The sequence below is a fragment of the Artemia sp. Qi Xiang Cuo genome, chromosome 16 (assembly GCF_049724085.1).
Source record: "Artemia sp. Qi Xiang Cuo chromosome 16, ASM4972408v1, whole genome shotgun sequence".
NCBI lineage: Eukaryota > Metazoa > Arthropoda > Branchiopoda > Anostraca > Artemiidae > Artemia > Artemia sp. Qi Xiang Cuo.
In genome coordinates, this window is record NC_142809.1 from 41,403,316 (window position 1) to 41,422,037 (window position 18,722).

The 18,722-nt window shown below is 35.8% G+C and overlaps 1 protein-coding gene across 1 annotated transcript in view; it reads left to right on the forward strand.

The window, feature by feature from the left end:
* The window catches only part of LOC148942912 (sucrase-isomaltase, intestinal-like), a 157,954-nt gene that overhangs the window by 111,391 nt on the left and 27,841 nt on the right, over positions 1-18,722 (forward strand). Inside the window, exons 6-8 of the mRNA XM_089102393.1 lie at positions 2,859-2,971; positions 7,411-7,536; positions 14,286-14,417. Coding sequence (XP_088958519.1) covers positions 2,859-2,971; positions 7,411-7,536; positions 14,286-14,417 — 371 coding nt within the window. The remainder of the gene's footprint in view (positions 1-2,858; positions 2,972-7,410; positions 7,537-14,285; positions 14,418-18,722) is intronic.

Genomic DNA, 18,722 nt, shown 5'->3' on the forward strand with positions numbered 1-18,722 from the left:
CACAATGTTAAGTGATTTCAGGTCCTAGAGGTCGCAGAGAGACGGCGGTAATTGCATTTTGTAGCCCAAGCTCAAACTAAGAAACTTGCAAAATTTCATCCTCCTCCGACTTTATCTTCATGGGGTAAACTGGGCCGGAAGTTTGGACCCACCTACCACAGCCCCCCTTTAACGTTGTCCGATTGGGCTGAAATTTAGAGGTTAGGCTTTCCTAGGGCCCGGGAGCTTATCCTCGAAATTTCAGCTCAATTCGATCACTCCTTCTCTGTTTTCAAAAAACCAAATATAGCCACTTAAAACTCATATTTTTTTTTCCTTAGCCACGCCTACAGGCCACAGTTGGCAACGGATCCGGTTGAATGAGGACTCATTCGAAGCAGAATTCGACCTGTTAGGGCCTTTTGATATTTTCAGACCGAAAAAATTATCCCCGAATTTACATTTACGAAAAACCTCGTTTTCCTATAGTAGCCAATGTTAATTTTTCCCCCCACAAACCCCCTTTAACGTTGTCTGATCGGGCTGAAATTTGGAGGATAATCTTTCCTGGGGCCTGGGAGCTTATCCTCGAAATTTCAGCTCAATCTGATTACTCCTTCCCTGTTTCCAAAAAAACAAATCTCAAGTGTCGTGGGAATTTGCTTGCGTCGAAAATAGCTTCCAGTTACTAAAAAAAATTACAATTGTGTCTGTTTAGTCTAGCGGTTGATACTCCAGACTGTCAGGCGGGAAACCCGGGGTTGATTCACTGTCAGAGCAAAGTTTTTATATACTGAATTTAAACTTTAAAAAGAAACTCATTTTCTTTTTTAAATTATTTGAAAAAAATTACGTTTTCTAAAGAGTTAAAGAGGCTGAGTTACCAGGTCGACCCTCGAGTAATAAACTGTACAAAAACGTGCAGAAATTATTTGAAAAAAAACTGCGATTTCTAAAAAGTTAAAGAGTCTGAGTTACAAGGTCGAACCTTAAAGCTTACAGGGATTAGGAGGCACAGTTGGGGGGCTGCCGCCCCCAAACCCCCGCTTTTGCAGCCTGTAAATAAATAAAAAAAAGTTTTTTAAAGTGAAAGTAAGGAGCGACATTAAATCTTAAAACGATCAGAAATTATTCCGTATATGAAAGGGGCTGTGCCCTCCTCAACGCCTCGCTCTTTACGCTAAAGTTTTTATTGTTTAAAAAAAAGAATTGTGAGAAAGTCAAACTTTAACGTAAAGAGCGAGGCGTTGAGGAGGGCTCAGCCCCTTTCATATACGGAATAATTTCTGATCGTTTTAAGATTTAATGTCGCTCCTTACTTTCACTTTAAAAACTTTTTTATTTATTTACAGGCTGCGAAAGCGGGGGTTTGAGGGCGGCAGCCCCAACTGTGCCTCCTAATCCCTGTATGTTTTAAGGTTCGACCTTGTAACTCAGCCTCTTTAACTCTTTAGAAAACGCAGTTTTTTTCAAATAATTGCTTATAGAAGAGTATCACCAAATATTGTCAAACCATGCAATGGCCAAGGTGGGCCTAAGATCGCAAAAAGCCTACATCCAATTGTAGGTCCAAGGAACTTCTTGCTGCCCTGGTTCTAGTCCAGTCTAAGTACTTTTTTTAGACATGAGAATATGTATTAGTCCCTGACCTGAACTGGTAGGAATCATTTCTTTTCCTCTGGCCAGTTAAATTTTCGGTTGTAGGAATAAAATGAAAATTATGACTTACAAAGTTAAAAACAACTACCGAATTGAAAATTTTGACATAAGAATTCAAACGTTTTGAACTGAATTTGTTAGGAGTGTCAGAAACACATCTTTCAGGAGTTGTTATCATGAAATTGACTGATGTAAAATTTATTTATTGAGGTAGGAAGAATAGGGTGCACAGGCAGGGAGTAGGGCTCATCATAAATAAGGAAGCTTCCAAGACATACTTAGGCTGAGAAGATATCACTAAAAAAAACTATAGACGTCGATTTTACAACTAAAATGTGCAAATTACCAGACATAGTAGCATATACCCCTGTAGATCCCACTGACAAAGGTAGTTGTGACTTGGATGGGTTTTACTTATCAGTTACAGGAACGAATGAACATGAGCCCAGCTAGAAATAGGTTTTTCTTTATGGTGGAATTGAAATACCCAGGCTGGTTGAGACAGGGATAGATGGTACCCTAGCCTTGGTAAAATTTATGTTGGAAAAGAAACAGCAACGGTTACAGACTGCTGAAATTTTTGACTTTTTTTCTAATTCTTTACGAACGACTGATGAACATCAAAAAAGGAGGTTTTTTTTAAGTGATGAAAAGGTTTAATGCAATAATTGAGGAGATTCGGAGTGGGTAGCCCCATCATATACGGAACAAGTTCTTTTAATTTTAAGTTTTAATGTTTCTCCTTACTTTCAGTTGAATAAAACTATTTTTTTAGTCATCGTAAATGAGAGGGAGTAAAACCTTCCTATATAATATATATATATATATATTTATATATATATATATATATATATATATATATATATATATATATATATATATATATATATATATATATATATATATATATATATATATATATATATATAAACATATATATAATTTCTTCAAAATTAAAGAAGATAGTGCATAGACACATTTGTAAAACGTTCTCTCTGCTAGTAATATCGGTCAGAGAATAAGTCAGTAGGCCTCTAAAGTTGGTCAGGGATTACAGCATAACGGAAAATGACCTCTTTGCTAATAAATTAGTTATGGGAAACAGTAGACAAAACAAACATGGAAACGGTTAACTAACGGGAATATTTCAAGTCATAATAAGGTCTGTAATGAAAAATATAATGGTCTGAGAAGTTATTCAACATATAAATGTCTTACAGAAGTGACCATGACCCCTGCACCAGGAATGGTATATCGCACGATTGGTGGAATTTTGGATCTATATTTCTTTCTGGGGCCAAATCCCGAAGCAGTTGCAGGCCAATTTTCAGCGGTAAATAATTTCTTTATAGTGATTTATTGTTTGTGTATTATTTATGTATTTATTCATTTACACGTCTTTTCATTGTGCATACATTTAAATTGTTGCCATTTTTAATTTTCTTTGGTAAAATCATCGTCACACCATGCCTGAAAGATAAACGATAACATTATTCTTTGATATTTTTTTTTTTTTTTTTGTAAAATCAAGGGGCGACGACTAAAAAAAAGGAACTAAGCCTAAAGAATGGCTAAAAAAAGGTGATAAAAGGTAAAAATCGCGGCGAGTTAAAAAAAGGAGACAAGGTATTTTTTTTTTTTTAACAATTTTGTTGGTATTAGGATATAGTGAAAAAACAATAAAATAACATGGTTAAACAACGCAATAAAACAATAAAAGTATATTAAAGTATAATAAAAGAAGTACATAAGCGAAATCCCCTAAGCCCTGTTTTGTACTCCTCAAAATAAAATAAAAGGGGCTGACTGAGGACTGTCTAGTATTAAAAAATTAATAGATTCGCCTGTCACAGCTGTGTTTTCCCAGTCTGTTTACAATGTATGTTAGAAGGTTTTGATGAATCAGGCTCAGGTCAAATTTCTTTGGAAATTATTAAGTGCATTGTGAGAAAAGGAAAACCTTCAATTCAAATAAGGATGGGAGAGCACTTATAGAGAGCTCTTTTAACCAGAATACACAAAAACCTTGAAACATACTTCCAGAAATGACAAGATATTTGAGACGGTACTATTACTACTACTAACAAATCAGAGCAGTACCTGAGGCCAAAAGAGCTGTGCATGCTCTTTCTACGCCCTATACTTTTGAAGCCCTACTTTCCAACCTCTTCCATGAAGTTTGAATTACCTTAAATACTTCCCCATGGCCTCTTTTTATGACCTTTCTCGTGACATTGGGGGACAAACTACTTTTAGTTTGGCCCAGATAGATTGCCAAAAAGAACAAACTTTGGCAATATGTAATCCTTTATTCACAAAGTTTGCCCTAGCCAACTCAATCTTTCTTTCAGTTTAGCCCTAGAAATTTGGAAAGAAACGCATTTTTCGTATGTGATCCCCAATTTGACAAGCAAAGATCTATTAATATATTTAGTAGAAAAATAGACTGGTTGAACATTTGTTAGAACTATCTGAATCGAAGGTCTAAATTGGGCGTAGGCAACCTATGGTCCGTGGCCTGCATATGGCCTGCAGTGATACCACTTCTATCACATAACATTCGGTCCTCTGTCATATGTGAAATTATAACATTATCTATAAAATAAGTAATTTTATTATGAATTATATAAAATTGAAAGAACAAGATTTTAAACGTTTCCGACACATCGCGACGGCGACAATTCTTCCTACTTATCCTCTTATATGTTATAATTCTATCTATTTAACGCAACGTCCGGGTATTTGATACCATAAAGAATAAGCTTATCTTGACTTTTATAAATTTTTTTAGTTTACGTGGCCAACATATTTAGAATTGATTGGGCGGTCTTGTCATAACTTGTAGAGCTGGAATTAGCGATCCGAATAAACAGCAGAAAAATAAAAGCCGACTTCTACTTTCACTGGAATCTTAGAAAAACCTTTGAACTTCACTTTTTTTGTGCTGAAGATAGATATATTTCGTTTTAGAGAAACTCATATCATTATGAAGTATATATTTTGTTTTATTCAATCAAACAGAGCAAAATTTTCTTTTCAAAATTCAGGATAGAGTTGTCTTTAAGAACGTTCTAGTATACCTGCAAGGAAAATGCCAAAAATCACCTCAAAAGAAACTTCATTCGATCGCTTTGACAGCTCTTTGAATTTTTTGTGGTGCAACCCGCTTTGATTCGAGGCTTTGCCGGCACAAATTCATTGTCTTCTCAATCAAATTTCATAACAAATCACAAATTCTCAATAGATTTCAATAATAAGTAGTCCCCTGGGAGAATTCGCCACTGGATCCTTTGCCTTTGAAACCGTCAGTCGACGTCGCGGCTCACAAAATGATGTTTATGGTACCGAATCCCCTTAAGAAAGACGCAACCAAGATTTATGTTTATGGGCCTACTATCGTGTATCACTATAAGTCTTTGTGTATTAGTGGCCGCGTGATAATGTGTACCTGTAGCTTTTGTACCTGTTTTTTCACTGTCTAAATAAATGGATTTATCCTCATTTGAAGTACTGAAGCGACCGTACTGAAGACGGTCGCTGTATATGTGACGGAAATATATGGACTTTTGTACCTGTTTTTTTCACTGTCTAAATAAATGGATTTATCCCCATTTAAAAGTTTATTCGTTCGTCTTAGAACGGCAGTGTGGTCTAAGAAAACAACACCTAATTTAAAGTTGTTATGTCAAAAATACTCGCTGTGTAGTGTTTATTTTATGCTATAAAAATTGGATGTAACACTGATAATTGTCCCCACTGACATATTAAAAAAAGTTATATTAGACACTTTATATATTAACTAGTTGGTTTATCTTTATATCTTAATTAGTACATGCAAAAATTGAATCATGCAAAAATGCAAAAATTGGCCGGCGAATCAATTCACCCTAATAACAAAAGCCCTCTTCCAAAAATGGTTGCCCACGCCTAATCTAAATATTTAGGTGGCCCAGTGCAGAGACATAAAACCTTAGTTCTCAAATTTGTCGGTGTAGGTGCACTACATCTATCTAAACTGAGAAACCCTCAAGAAATGATCTCATTTACTTGAGTAACCCTTACACTCAATTGAAAGTTTCGATTAAAATACATGTACCAACACAATATACTTTTTATTTTGTACTGATCCTAAATATCAAGGTTTTTTTTATTTGTCCATCAGTAGATAGTATCTTAAGGAAATATGTATAATAAAAAAGGGGGGTTATATCCCTTGAAAAGAAATGGTATATTTATGAAATCTGTACGATGAAATTCAATTTGTATATGGACCCTAAAGTCACTGCATAACAAAAAGAAAAATTTATCACATTCCTAGAGGTGGAGAGTTGAGCGCGCGATTTTTCCAGTGCTGATGGTACCAAACCCACATTAGTTAGGAGTGTTAAATTTTTTCAAGCAAAACTTCTGAGAAGAAATGACCAGGAATGTATAGAGCCTCTAATTCTTAGAGACAACATTGCTGCACAGTATGTATCTTGTGCACAGTATTAATCTGTTTATACAATAAAACAAATAGTAATAGAGTATCACCTAGGTGCACATCAGTTATTAGAGGAGCAGTCGACAATTTGATTTATGGGGGGGGGACAACCTAAGGCCTTAAATAATTGTTTTAAGTCCACATTTTCAAAATTTACTTGAAATGTAATTCTGAAGAATTAAATAAAGTATGTACTCCTATTAATATAATATACATCCGGGCTCTCTGTTTTTGGAATAATATTCATTTGGGTGATGCATGCAGTTTGGCTGCATGCAGATGAAGCCTGCAGTTTGGCCACGGAGGGGATGTGAAAGCTTCTTTTCTGCTGCAGGTACGATCAGTTTCATGGGAGAATCACATTTGTTTGAAAATTGAATAAACAAAATGAGGGGGCAACCCCAGACCTCAAATTTAGAATAATCCTGGTTACATATTATTAAAACGTTAGGAATTAAAGAAAAAAACAACTTTTTAAGTGAAAACAAAGAGGGACATTGACACATAAAACGAAGATAAATTATCGTGCATACGAAAAAGCCCCCCTCAATCCCCACTGTTCTTGCTAAAATTTGACGTCCATCTCTTACTTTTAAGAAACACAACACTTGAGGAACGAGAAACAAGTGTTTTCACAATGTCTGAATAATGGAGGGTATTTTTCAGGGCATATTTACTTTTGAGTAAATTGCACCTTTACTTTAAAAAATAAGCAATAAAAAAAGTCTATTCCTTTTTTAAAGACAAGCGGTGAATGAAATAGATGCATTTCCAATCTGGCTTCACTTGTTGCATTCAAAAATGTTTTCAGTAAAGAACTAATAAACCTTTATCATACATAGGATGGTGTTAGGCAAGGGGGGGGGGGTTATTCAATCATATAAAAGATATAAAAATAATTTCTACTCGTTTTAAACTTTAATATTGCTCTTTGCTTTCATCTGAAAAAAACTTTTTTTTATCTAATCAATGCAAAAGTTCCAAAAGCCCTTATATTCAGCTTCCAATATGCATAACTTAAAAGTAATTACAAAACCACCAAACAAATTTAAAAACAAATAACTTTAAGCTGAGAAAAATGAATACAGGTTCTTGTAATTAATTTTATGATTCTTGTTCGTAACTTCAGACAGATTTTTTTTCCTCTAGGACGATGCTAATTACCCTTTCTTATAACTTTTCAGTACTTTTTTGAACAAAAACTAAGTTAAGCTTTGTGATGTCTTAAACTTTATTAGAGCAATTATGCGACTCCTTTATGCAAACTGTCTCAACATAATTTTTTTCAGGCTGTCGGAAGAAGCTTCATTCCCCCATATTGGGCACTTGGTTTTCAAATTTGCAGATGGGGATATGAAAATACAACTGCGATACGTGCTGTTGTTGATAGAACTGCAGCAGCTCAAATACCACACGTAAGAACGCCAAGTTTAAATAAATACTTTGTAGTTGCGGTTAACACTTTCGCAAATGTCAAGATATTGACTGAAGTGGTGATCTTGTCCAAAAATACCCTAGAATGTGAATAGATACTAAATAACACCGTTTTAAGAGGACTAGCAGTTTTAAATAAAGTTCAACTTCAAGATCAAGATATATACTTTGAAGTTAAAATCAAACTTTAAGTCCAAGTAGTTCTTCTATAAGCTCAAATTCAGCTACCACTCATGTTCAGTCACGTTCAAGGCTTGTGACTCTAAAAGTATTAGTCAGTTCAGAGGATAGCTGCGTGAAAGTTGTGCATAGCTCTAAATTCTTCTACGATGGCAATCAGGCTGAGTAAGAACGCAAAAAAAAAAAGTTTATTTCATAGCTGTGAAACACGTGCAACTTCTTCAAGCAAGTATAGATCATGCTTAATAATGCACTTATTGAAGCAAAGCTCAAGTTTGAGAGCTGCATTATAGCTTCTTCAATTACGATAGTTTCGGCAAAACAGTAAACTGGTGTAAAAACAACTAGGCATACGCAGGTCTTCAGATGGCACGGACTATCTAGATATATTATAAAATATAAGACAGCAAGCAATAGCAAAAGAGGCACCGCGCAGTAAAAGGCAAAAGCAGATTCATTGAGCAAGTGCAAAAAAAAAATTTCAAGCTCAGGGTGACGGGCAGGCTTAACAAAAGTGCAATCAACTAGAACCGGAAGGGTGAACAGCCCGCGTAGGGTCACGGCATTCAAAATTCTACAAAGTTTTCAATGCGGCACTAAATTTTTAGTGCCGCATTGAAGTTTCAATGCGGCACTAAAGATGGTTACTCGTGTCTGAAATATCGGGCAAGCATTATGGTCCATAAAAACAACAAGATTTGAAAACTTTGACAATGTTTCAAAGCAAAGTACGATTTCAACTTAAGGGGTTGCAAACTTCGATTACCACAGTGTACGTAAAGGTGTTTGGCTGAAAAAATATTGTTAAGTTACAACAGCGACGCAACAACAAAACAAACAGAGAACGGAATTCTTACTTTAGCATTTTAAATACACACATATGTTTAGACTTTATCCGCAGAACTAGCCTACTATTTTTTTCAATATTTGCAAGACCACACTTTTATCAAAATTACCTGATGCTTAGTTCACTGAAATAATGCAACCTAACTGATCATAATTAAGGCATCAATCAATTTCCAGTTTCGAGATGTGCTTTCGGAAATTTGTTCGGGAAATTTGTCTCATTCTGTTCCGGACTACTGAACAATGATCTAGGTTCAAGTCTAATCCTCTGTTTATCGGTCAAATCGTCTAAATGGTTTTTCTATCTGGTATTCTATAAATGTGTCGATTACTACTACTTGGTCTAACATGCGGAAACGTGTTATCTGAAGCATTACAATTCAAAAGGCTTGTGGCTTGCAGATCATACCATGCTATTTTAGTTTGCTTGTGTTCGTTATATTCCTGCTTTTAAGTGACGATTGTTTTAACCATTTATGTAGTAATTATATTAATACAATTATTCGTGACAATGGCAGCAGAAGAAGCTAACCCCAGCCCGGTAAGCTTTCTGAAAAGCAAGCATTCCATTTCATACCACTGCGCTTTCTATTATTGGAACTGTAATTGCATGTCAGCTGTACACATTTTATGAAGATGTCACAACTGTTTGGCCGTTTAAACAAATTGCTATCTATATATCTTCTTCAAAGGTGAAGAGGAGATGGCACAGTAAAAGCAAAGGTAGAAGAGTCCGAGAACGCAGAGAGTGCTGTGTGTTTTATAGTGGCGAGCACTGCATACTAGTAATATCTACAGTTCGCAGGAACGAAACAGCGAAATAATTAACAATACATGACACACATAATTACTGTACATCACTCAGAAACTGTACCAACATTGGGGCCTTATTGCTTTGATCAAGCTTTGAACAACAAGGATAATATACCTCCTGTGAGATAACGTGTCACTCTAACTGTTAAAATGCATTTCCCAAGTATGATTCTATGCAACTCCAGATCGCTGAAGAATAAAGTGGAAGCGTTAGAACTTGCCTTAAGCATCAACTCTACACCACTAGTAATAATTACTGAGTTCTGGGATATTACAACAGAAACAGACGCTATTAAAGGTCACCTGAACTTTTTCAATGCAAGGCGTGACAGACAAGATGCACTACGCAGAGGTGGAGTAGCCGTTTACTCCTGTAAAGATTTGACATGCACACAACTTGGTAACCCCTCAGATTCGTGTCATGTTATAATCTGGGTTTAGTGCAAGCCGAGAGGGTTACGAAGAACTTACACTTGCATCATTCTAGCAGCACTATATTATCCTAAAAATACCTGTAACAGACATGAGTTAGTGACATCCTTGTATCATGAAGTCGACGGTTTTCGCAAGCAGTTCAGTAATTCAACTGGAGAATTTAACTTAACTGACAAAAAGTGGATTTCACGTGTATTAGGTCTGAAAAAGGTAGTCAACGTTCTCACTCATGATTGTTGAAGCACAAGAGACCTCATACTAAAAAATCTTGTGATGTTCTATGAACCACCAGTATCCCAAGGCCCAATCGCTAAGTGAGGCCACAACGTACTTCGGTGGAGCAGAAATCATATGTCAAAACCAAAAAATATTAGAACAACTAACAGACCTCACAGCGAAAACTCCATCCAATATTTTGGTGGGTGGGTCGATAACTTTTACTTTGATCCAGTCTAGGCCATAACAAATATTGATGAAAAAGCCAAGACATTATATTTAATTCTGCAGCAAATTCTGCAGGTTCTACAGACTTAGTTCTGCAAATTCGGCAGCAAAAGTACCATGAGTTTTATTCAGTCAAAAAGCGCACAATTTTTTAAACGTAAAAGCTGTGATAAGATACCAAAATATAAACCGTGACCAAGGAAACATGTAAGCTCCATGCAGCAGGAGACACATTAAATGCAAACAAGCTGAGAAATAAAAGTCGGCTCGGCCCTCCAAAATTCCCGAAAATGGTATGTACAGGAAAAAGCAGCCCCACTCCTAAATTCAGAGTCGCACAAGTGGCACGGCGCAGTAAAATGGCTTAGTGGGCAAGAAGAAAGGATCTGAACTACGAATAAGCAACTCAAATGGTAGATTAATCAGTCTATGAAGTCAATCGAATTTTTTACTCAAATTTGTACTGCCTACCCAACCACAAGTGACCAGCAAATGAGTTACATCATTAACAATTGTAGTAAAGACGAAATCGTACAATTGTCAGAAATAGCAGTCTTCTATGCAGTTGAACGTCTACGTAACAACTGTGAACTCTACGTTAAATTACTGAAATAATGCTCAACAGACCTAGCCAAAGCAACTGCATCAATAATAAACCATTGTTTCACAGAACAATTATTTGTAAAGATGTGGAAAGCTGTGGGTTTCTATGTCTTACGTTATAAGTTAAGTCACCCCAGTCCTGAAATCAACTGATACCCATATCGATAACACCCAAATTAGTGAAGGTAACTGACGGTTTTATTTACCACTCTCTGTTAAAGTAAATGCGCCTTCGATAGATCCGTACCAATATGGCTACATACAAGGCAGTAGTACGGCAGTATATCTAGTGTGGATATACCACTTAATCGTCAAGTGGCTGGAGACTTCTAATAATATTGTCGATTTACTTTTGTTGGACTACAAAAAACCATTCGACCTTATAAAGTACCTGACCGCATTAACAAATCTGAAGGAGATGGGAGCCAAAAGTCAAATACCGCTATTAGTGAGAGAGTTTCTGAGTGGTCAGAACTAACCTGCAGCTGCCCCCAAGGAACAAAACTAGCTGCTCTTGTATTCCTTGCCACCATCAGCCTAATCCTAGCAGAATTCGAAGAGTATGTTGAGTTCGTTGTCGACTTGTCTACACTTCAGTCAGCACAGAATAAGTTAGCGCAGAAATACTTTGAAAGTTTTTTTCGTGGAATTCGTCACCCAATGTCAATCAAATGGTCTACAAGTGGATAAAGAGATGTCAAAAGTTCTACAATTCAATCCAATCAAGCGGGACATTATAACCCCAGATGTGTCGTTTCCAACTATTTCCTCTACAAAATCCTAGGTGTAACATTTCACAGGGGATTGCTCGCTTAAGGAACATGTAGATAATATTGCACGTCATGGTCACTACTCAATCATGAATTTAACAAGTATACGGAGGCTGGGCCTCTCTGATCGCCAGCCCCTACTAGCGTATACAAACTATGTCAGGGCCTATCCTTGAGTATGTGTGACCCCGCTTCAGCAACTGTAAAAGTGCTCTTGAACTCTTGAACTTGCTCAAATTATTCACTCGGAGACATGACTTAATAATGAAATTTAGGAAAATAGCTATTGGTAAACGAGAAACACTGATCTATTTTTTAACCATCGGCACAGATCGGCAGAATTAGTAGGCATCAGAAAAAACTACGACCCGTTAAGTGCATTACGAACAGGTTTGTAAACTCCTTCGTACCATGTTTTTTAAGCGTATTTAACTAGTGACCTTTTTTTCTTATCTTCTATTTCTTTTGTGATTGTAAAAGTAGCATAATTTCCCGTCCATTTTAGAGTGCTACTATAGCTATTTAAATAACGAATACAAATACGAACAAAACTTAAGTATTGTGCAGCGTTAACGATTTCTGAAAATGGTTTGTAGGTTTAGTAAGATTTAGATTTCAAAAGGTCGGTGAATCATCAAACGAATCTTCATAACAAATATCATCAAGAGTAATTGATGACAAGTTCTCCTTTCTTTCTTTTGTGTCCTCTTCCTAAAGGATGTGAAAGCCCCAAAGAGAACGAGGGACACCCAGTTTCTGCCTATTGTGATGAATTTTCAAAGCTCGTGAGTCACCTTCCGACTTTTTGATGACAAATGTCATTTCAACGACCCTTTCAACAGCCCTATAAGTAACAAGCAACGACCTTGGTACCCTGACAAAACTCGAAAAAAGACAATTTCACCAGTAGTGTAAACCCTAGCCTTTGAATGAGGATCATGATTAAATTTCTGGGTAATACGTTGTGAAACTTGTTTAAATACAGGATTCGTTCATGACGAAGCCTCATATTTGTCAGAATCAGCCGAACCATACCATATTCTGTAGTTGGCAATTCAACCAACTGGCAAAGTTCCATTATGCAGAGACAAAATAAAGAAACGGCAATAATGCACGATTATCGCAGCGTTTTTTTTACACAAAAGACAGCAGGATTTAGCCAAAAATCCGTATCTGGATTGTGTTGCATGTCGACGTATTGTGCCGAACTGTATTTCCCCTTGAAGTGTCGACCATACAAAACCCCTTTCATTTTGAGCACTCACTTGGATCAAAACGGTGCCCAATATTAGTATTTCTACAGAAATAAGCGACACCTCCGTTTTTTAAAGGCGTCACATTAACAAAAAATAAAATTAATGGAAAATCGAAACAAGTCAATATTTTTCTACAAATGCCTTTAAAATGGTTCAACCTTTAAGTCAAATAGAAGAATCAATAAGAATAAGGGGGCTTGAATAATCCGTCACTGTCAAAATGTAAATATGTTCCTCTGTGTTTTCAGCAAGGGACAAATCAAATCAACAAAAAACTGCTGCCGACATTATTAAACGCTGAAGCAGAGCATCGGAGAAATAATTCATTGTTTTCCGGCAGTGACACATTTCACAAAAAAGTATTGGCAATCAAATGAACATATGGAAACCAAACTTGTTCTCGAGGCCTCTCAAATGTATTTCTGGCAACCAGATGACCAGAATGTGGGGATTGCGAAATATTTTTATAATCTTCGGAACCTACATTGTTAGACACACTGGAACGAAATAAATTTCAGATTAGTCGCATTTTCCGGAAGGGACTAACTTGTGCACCAAAGAACCTTTATAACAACAAAATTAAAAACATCGCTGGTAACTTACTTCTGCACATCCAACGGTATAACATGCATATTTTACAAGTTCCCCATAACCGCCAAACAAAACCTCTCTTTTCTTCTGTCACTTTGTCGTAGCCAAGTCTAAAGTTATGCGTAAAACAAAAGTAGAAAACACTTCTCAAACATAATTTAGTGGTAACCTCTACAATGAAGATCTAAGCGAACAGTAGGATCCTTAACAGTCAATGGCCATCGAAGACTCTGATGATTAGTTTCAACCTTGATTTTCGATCGATACAAATACTGGCGACCCAATTTCACAAAATTGTACACGCTTCAAATCTCTCTGTCTGTCATCGAATAATATTATTCAGCCGATTCAATACTACATGAGTAACGTTTCTAGTAATGATAGTTAGGCTACTTCAATGGGTTATGATAGTTCCTTCAACAACCTCCAACAGCTTTTATTTACTTTAATGAAGACTTATATTCTTTTGATACTTGACCTTTGAAGATTAACAACATTTTAGAATCCAAAAAATTCTGTTTAGTTTAACTCCGATGTGAGAATAGGCTCAATACTTTAAAAAAATTCACAGTGACAAGAACGAAGTTGTAAATTAAATTAAAATTGAATCAGTTAGAAAAATTGAGAGCAGAAAACTTTTTTTTCACATCCACAGCCCGCTGCTAAGCAGACTTCCTCAATAGTAACTATTAACATACTAATCCTCTTACTTAAAAAACAGCTCCCGTCAAAACTATTTTAAATGTCATGATTTTTATTTATTCAAAAGATAATTAATTTTGTATTTTAAAGGATGTACAGTATGGCGATATTGATATTATGGATAGGGCATTGGACTTTACAATTAGTCCAATAAACTTCCCGGATTTACCAGATTATGTGAAAGAAATTAAATCAAGAGGGCTGAAGTTTGCGACAATATTGGTAAGTCTTTTATTTTCTACTAAACTTCGACATAGTCCTCCTACAAAACAGAAAATGAAAAATTCGGAACTGTTTGAAGAACTTAGGAAGAGGTTTATACAATATCCTTTCTGTTCCTAAGTTGTAAACTTGATGGTATAACCTTATCTTAAGATAAGAAAAGGAACACAAATGTTGTAGTTCCAGTCAAAAAAGTCACGCGTAACACGAGTTAATGACCCCTCATACAAAAAAAACAATGATAATATTTTTGTCACAGAAATGATACAAAGTATTACATTTTTGAACAGGTTTTGCATCCGAAATTGTAAGTTTGTTTAATAATTTAGAATTGGCATGAGTTTACCTGGACATTGGTGCCTAGAAAACTGGGTGCTTGAATCCTCTTATTTAGAGTAACATAAGCAAGCACTAAATAATAAGCGTTTATTCTGGCCAATAATGCTGAGTCGGATCTAGTTTTTTTTTCTGAAGGGGGGGAGGAAGCAAATGAAAATTTTGTCGCCCCCTGACACACCATTAATACTGTAAATAGTACTCCGTTTCGCGTGAAAGTTGAACATACTTTATGGGAAAGTAATGGTCCTAGTAAATATTTACTGCATATATGTTATTTATCAAAAGCGTTGGTTTTATCAACTCACAATTTGTTTTCACTACTTTTAAAAGATGCATAATATTATATATTTAAAAGGAACTCTTTCAAATAAAGTCTAAAACCTAAGCCTAGTAAAATAGTGGGGATTTGGGTTAAACGAATGTAAAAATTAACATTCAAAAAATATGTATTTACCCAGTAAAATTAACAAAAAGCTTAATTTTGAAAACAAGAGATACATCAACAGAATTTCTTTTTATGTTCATTCCAAATATTTAAAATTCAACAAGTTAAATATTACCTATCAAAAGCTAAGAGCCTGAGAAAATTTGTCTTATTTTTGGAAATGGGTAAACACGATTACAGAAAATTACACAATCAGATTCTGCATATCAGAGAACCTTACTGTAAGAGTTTCAGGCCACTATATAAAAGTATTGAATTTTGTATTTTTTTTTTTTGTTTATTTTCCAGAAGAAAGATCAAGGATTCATGTTTATTTGAATGATTTATAAGACTGATTTAAACTTAAATTAAAATTTCTAAAGCCCTTTTTTAAGTGACCAGGAAGATTGGAGGGTTACCAGAGTGGTGAAAGGGTTCCGGTTTCCACGGGGGGTTTATTCCTACAAATCCTGGTCCCGGCACTTTTTAAGCTTATTTGGCAAAGTTTCTTCAAGACACACTTGTTTGCTACGTTATTGTATGCTTATGCAAATGTATTCTTCAAAAAATTCTTTGGTTGTTACATAATTGTTTAGAAAGTCTAAGGGTCTAGGATAAAATCCTCAGGGTAAGGTGCCGGTCAAGACATTTTCCCCTCAAGACCTCGATATTATTTATTATGTACAGCTGGGTCTTACGTAATAGTATTTTCTTTGGGTGTTATGTATTTTCTACTTATACAAATGTTTTCTTCAACATTTCTTTGATTGTTACTTATGCAAATATTTAAAACCGAAGGAAATAGGGAAATGCCATCAGGGCCCACCAGTCAAGTGGGGAACCCCGGGTCTAAACATTGATCTTAGTCCCCTGTTTACTTACGCGGACGACGTAATTTTGCATGGGGGTTTACACAAGTGTTTCTTCGAGAATTCCATGGTTGTTATGTAATTGTTTAAAAACCTATAGGGGCAAGTTAGGAAAAAAAATCCTCAAGGCCCACAAGTCAAGTTGGGAACTTCCCGGTTGAAAACAAATTGATCATAGTTCAATGTTTACTTGATAACATAGGTGTTTTGGTGGTACACAATCCTTTGTTATGAATTTTATTTTCTTTGTTCGTAAAAGACAAAGGCGTCCCGTTATGTATTGATTTCCAACAAAAACAAAGGGTCCCGTTATGTGGTCTAGACACCTATTTATTCTCAATAGCGTTATGCAAGAGAACGTGTTTCTCATAGTGGGTAATCGACCAGGTAATTCTCTTTGTGTCCTGGGGTCTATAGAGCCCGGATCCAAAAGTGGACAACCATCAATCTAACTTTCGAGATGAACAGTTCGCCACGATTATAAAAAGAAGATTTGGCCCGAGCCTATTTGCAGGTAAGATTCTATGCATATTAAGGGATGGTTTCTCCCCCCCCCCCAAAAAAAAAAAAAAAAAATTAGGGTGATATTATTGTCAAATTAGAGCTAGTAACAAGTACAACCCTATTACCCCACCCCGCTATTCCTCGGTTCTCTCAGTGATATAATAATCTTATATTCTCACAAACGCTTTTACCGCGTCTTCCAAAAGCACCTTTCGCTATTCTAGGGTTATTATAACAGGAATATGGTTATCATCTGCCCCCTGTTTGCGGCAAGCCTTAATCACAATCTGTCAAGCTATATGGGTTAAACATTTTCATGAACAGGTATTATCTGGCAAACGATTAAAGAATTTAGGTAAAGGGTTGCTATTTAACATCTGCTTTTATCTGCTAAATTAGATGCTTTTATCAAGTTAAATCTTTACGTGAAATGCACAGAAAAATCTTATTTGTGCGTTACATGAAGGGGTGGTTATTTTTGTCTTATAGTAAAGGCAAATAGGTAAACAAGGTCATTCTGAGTATAATAATGAATAATAGTGTGAGACACCATCTCCCTATATAATGTAAGCAAGAGGGGGTATGCAGTCATTTTTGAAGTCATTTAAGTACCATAGTTTTTGGCTGTGTATGGGCTATTAAACTCCAATTTAATGGAGGGAATATGATGAAACCATTGGATGAGGAAAGTAAAATTTTATTCGTTATTTCAGAATGTTCTTTTATTACAATTAAACTGTGTTGTATAAGACTTTTTAGCTCTTATGCAGATTTATTTACAAAGAAATAGAAAATCTATAGCCATAATGTTTTCTTTACTATAACACATTATAGAAAGAATAAAATCACATATAAAGGCAAAAATATAATCAGGGAATAAAAATACTTTTTACTTGGCAAACTCTACCTTGTGCAATGTTTATGATTTTAGAGCTAAGTTGCTAGACACTCTTTCCGGACTTGCGTAATTTTGAGGGTGTCTTTTCAGACTGGGAGAACATTAATTTCAATAAGGTGGATAGTTTTAATGAAATGGGAAGTAAGTCAGTATTTTTATTTATCGAAAGTTTAGATTTAAATGATACAAAATTTTGAAAGGAATTTGTTTCAAGAGACGGGAGGGGAAAATTTTTTTTTATAAAATATAATGCAGATTTAAAGGCGTGTGGAGGTGTACAACCAATTTGTTTCGATACGGCCCTAGTGTTCTTCCGGTATGCCCTCGTTATCGCAGCCCATAAAATCATGAGAGATGATGCTAGTAAGACATATTTGGATGATTTGGCCCTTAATAGTGCTGGAGAGGGGGCAGAGGTTTCCAAAGTAGATTTTAACTGTTTAAAGGAGCAGAATCCTGTAACACTAAAGGGGGTAGATATTTTTGCTAGGGCCAACGAACAGTTAAAGATTGTTGTTACAATTTTACAATAAAATACAGAATTTGAAGAGGGGCAACGTAAAGGTAGAAAGAGGTTAATATATTCAGTGGGGGTTTCGTCCAGTGAATCGTTAAAACACTGGGTATGGCTTCTTGACGAGCCTGTTAGTGAACCTGATGCAATCGGACATTTTTTCCAATTACAAATATTAGTCAGGTTTTAAGTCAAAGGAAAGGCTATACTTTCCGCCATTATTGTCCAATGTGTTGTTCTAGATACCATATAGAATTAAAACTAAAACATCACTTGAGGCACTTCATGCGTCACGGGTATAAGTCTGCGGAGGCGGTTTCAGGGGATAATGCCATCTTGCGATTGAAGAGTGTTCAGTATTTGCTTTTGCAGAGTGACAAGGTGGTGTTTGATATCGAGGCCAAATTTATGGACGTGTAATCCATGTCCGTGTGAATCAGAATCGTGCTAAAGAGCACGAACCCATTGCAATCTCTTATGTCCTTGCACTAAGAGATGCTAGTAATACCATGCAACTGGTAGAGGTATTTGAGACATTGGCTGGGGAAGATTGTGTAGGCGCAGCTATAGTTGCACATATTAAAACAGACAATAAGTCAATTTCACGGCTGTGCAATGTAAATTATCCAAATGACATCGAGATTTCGAGATAAGATATCGAAGCCAAACTCATGGCAGTGTACGATTCATTGAATCTGAATCGTGTTAAAGAACAAGAACCGACTGCAGTTTCTTATACCCAGGCACAAAGAGATGC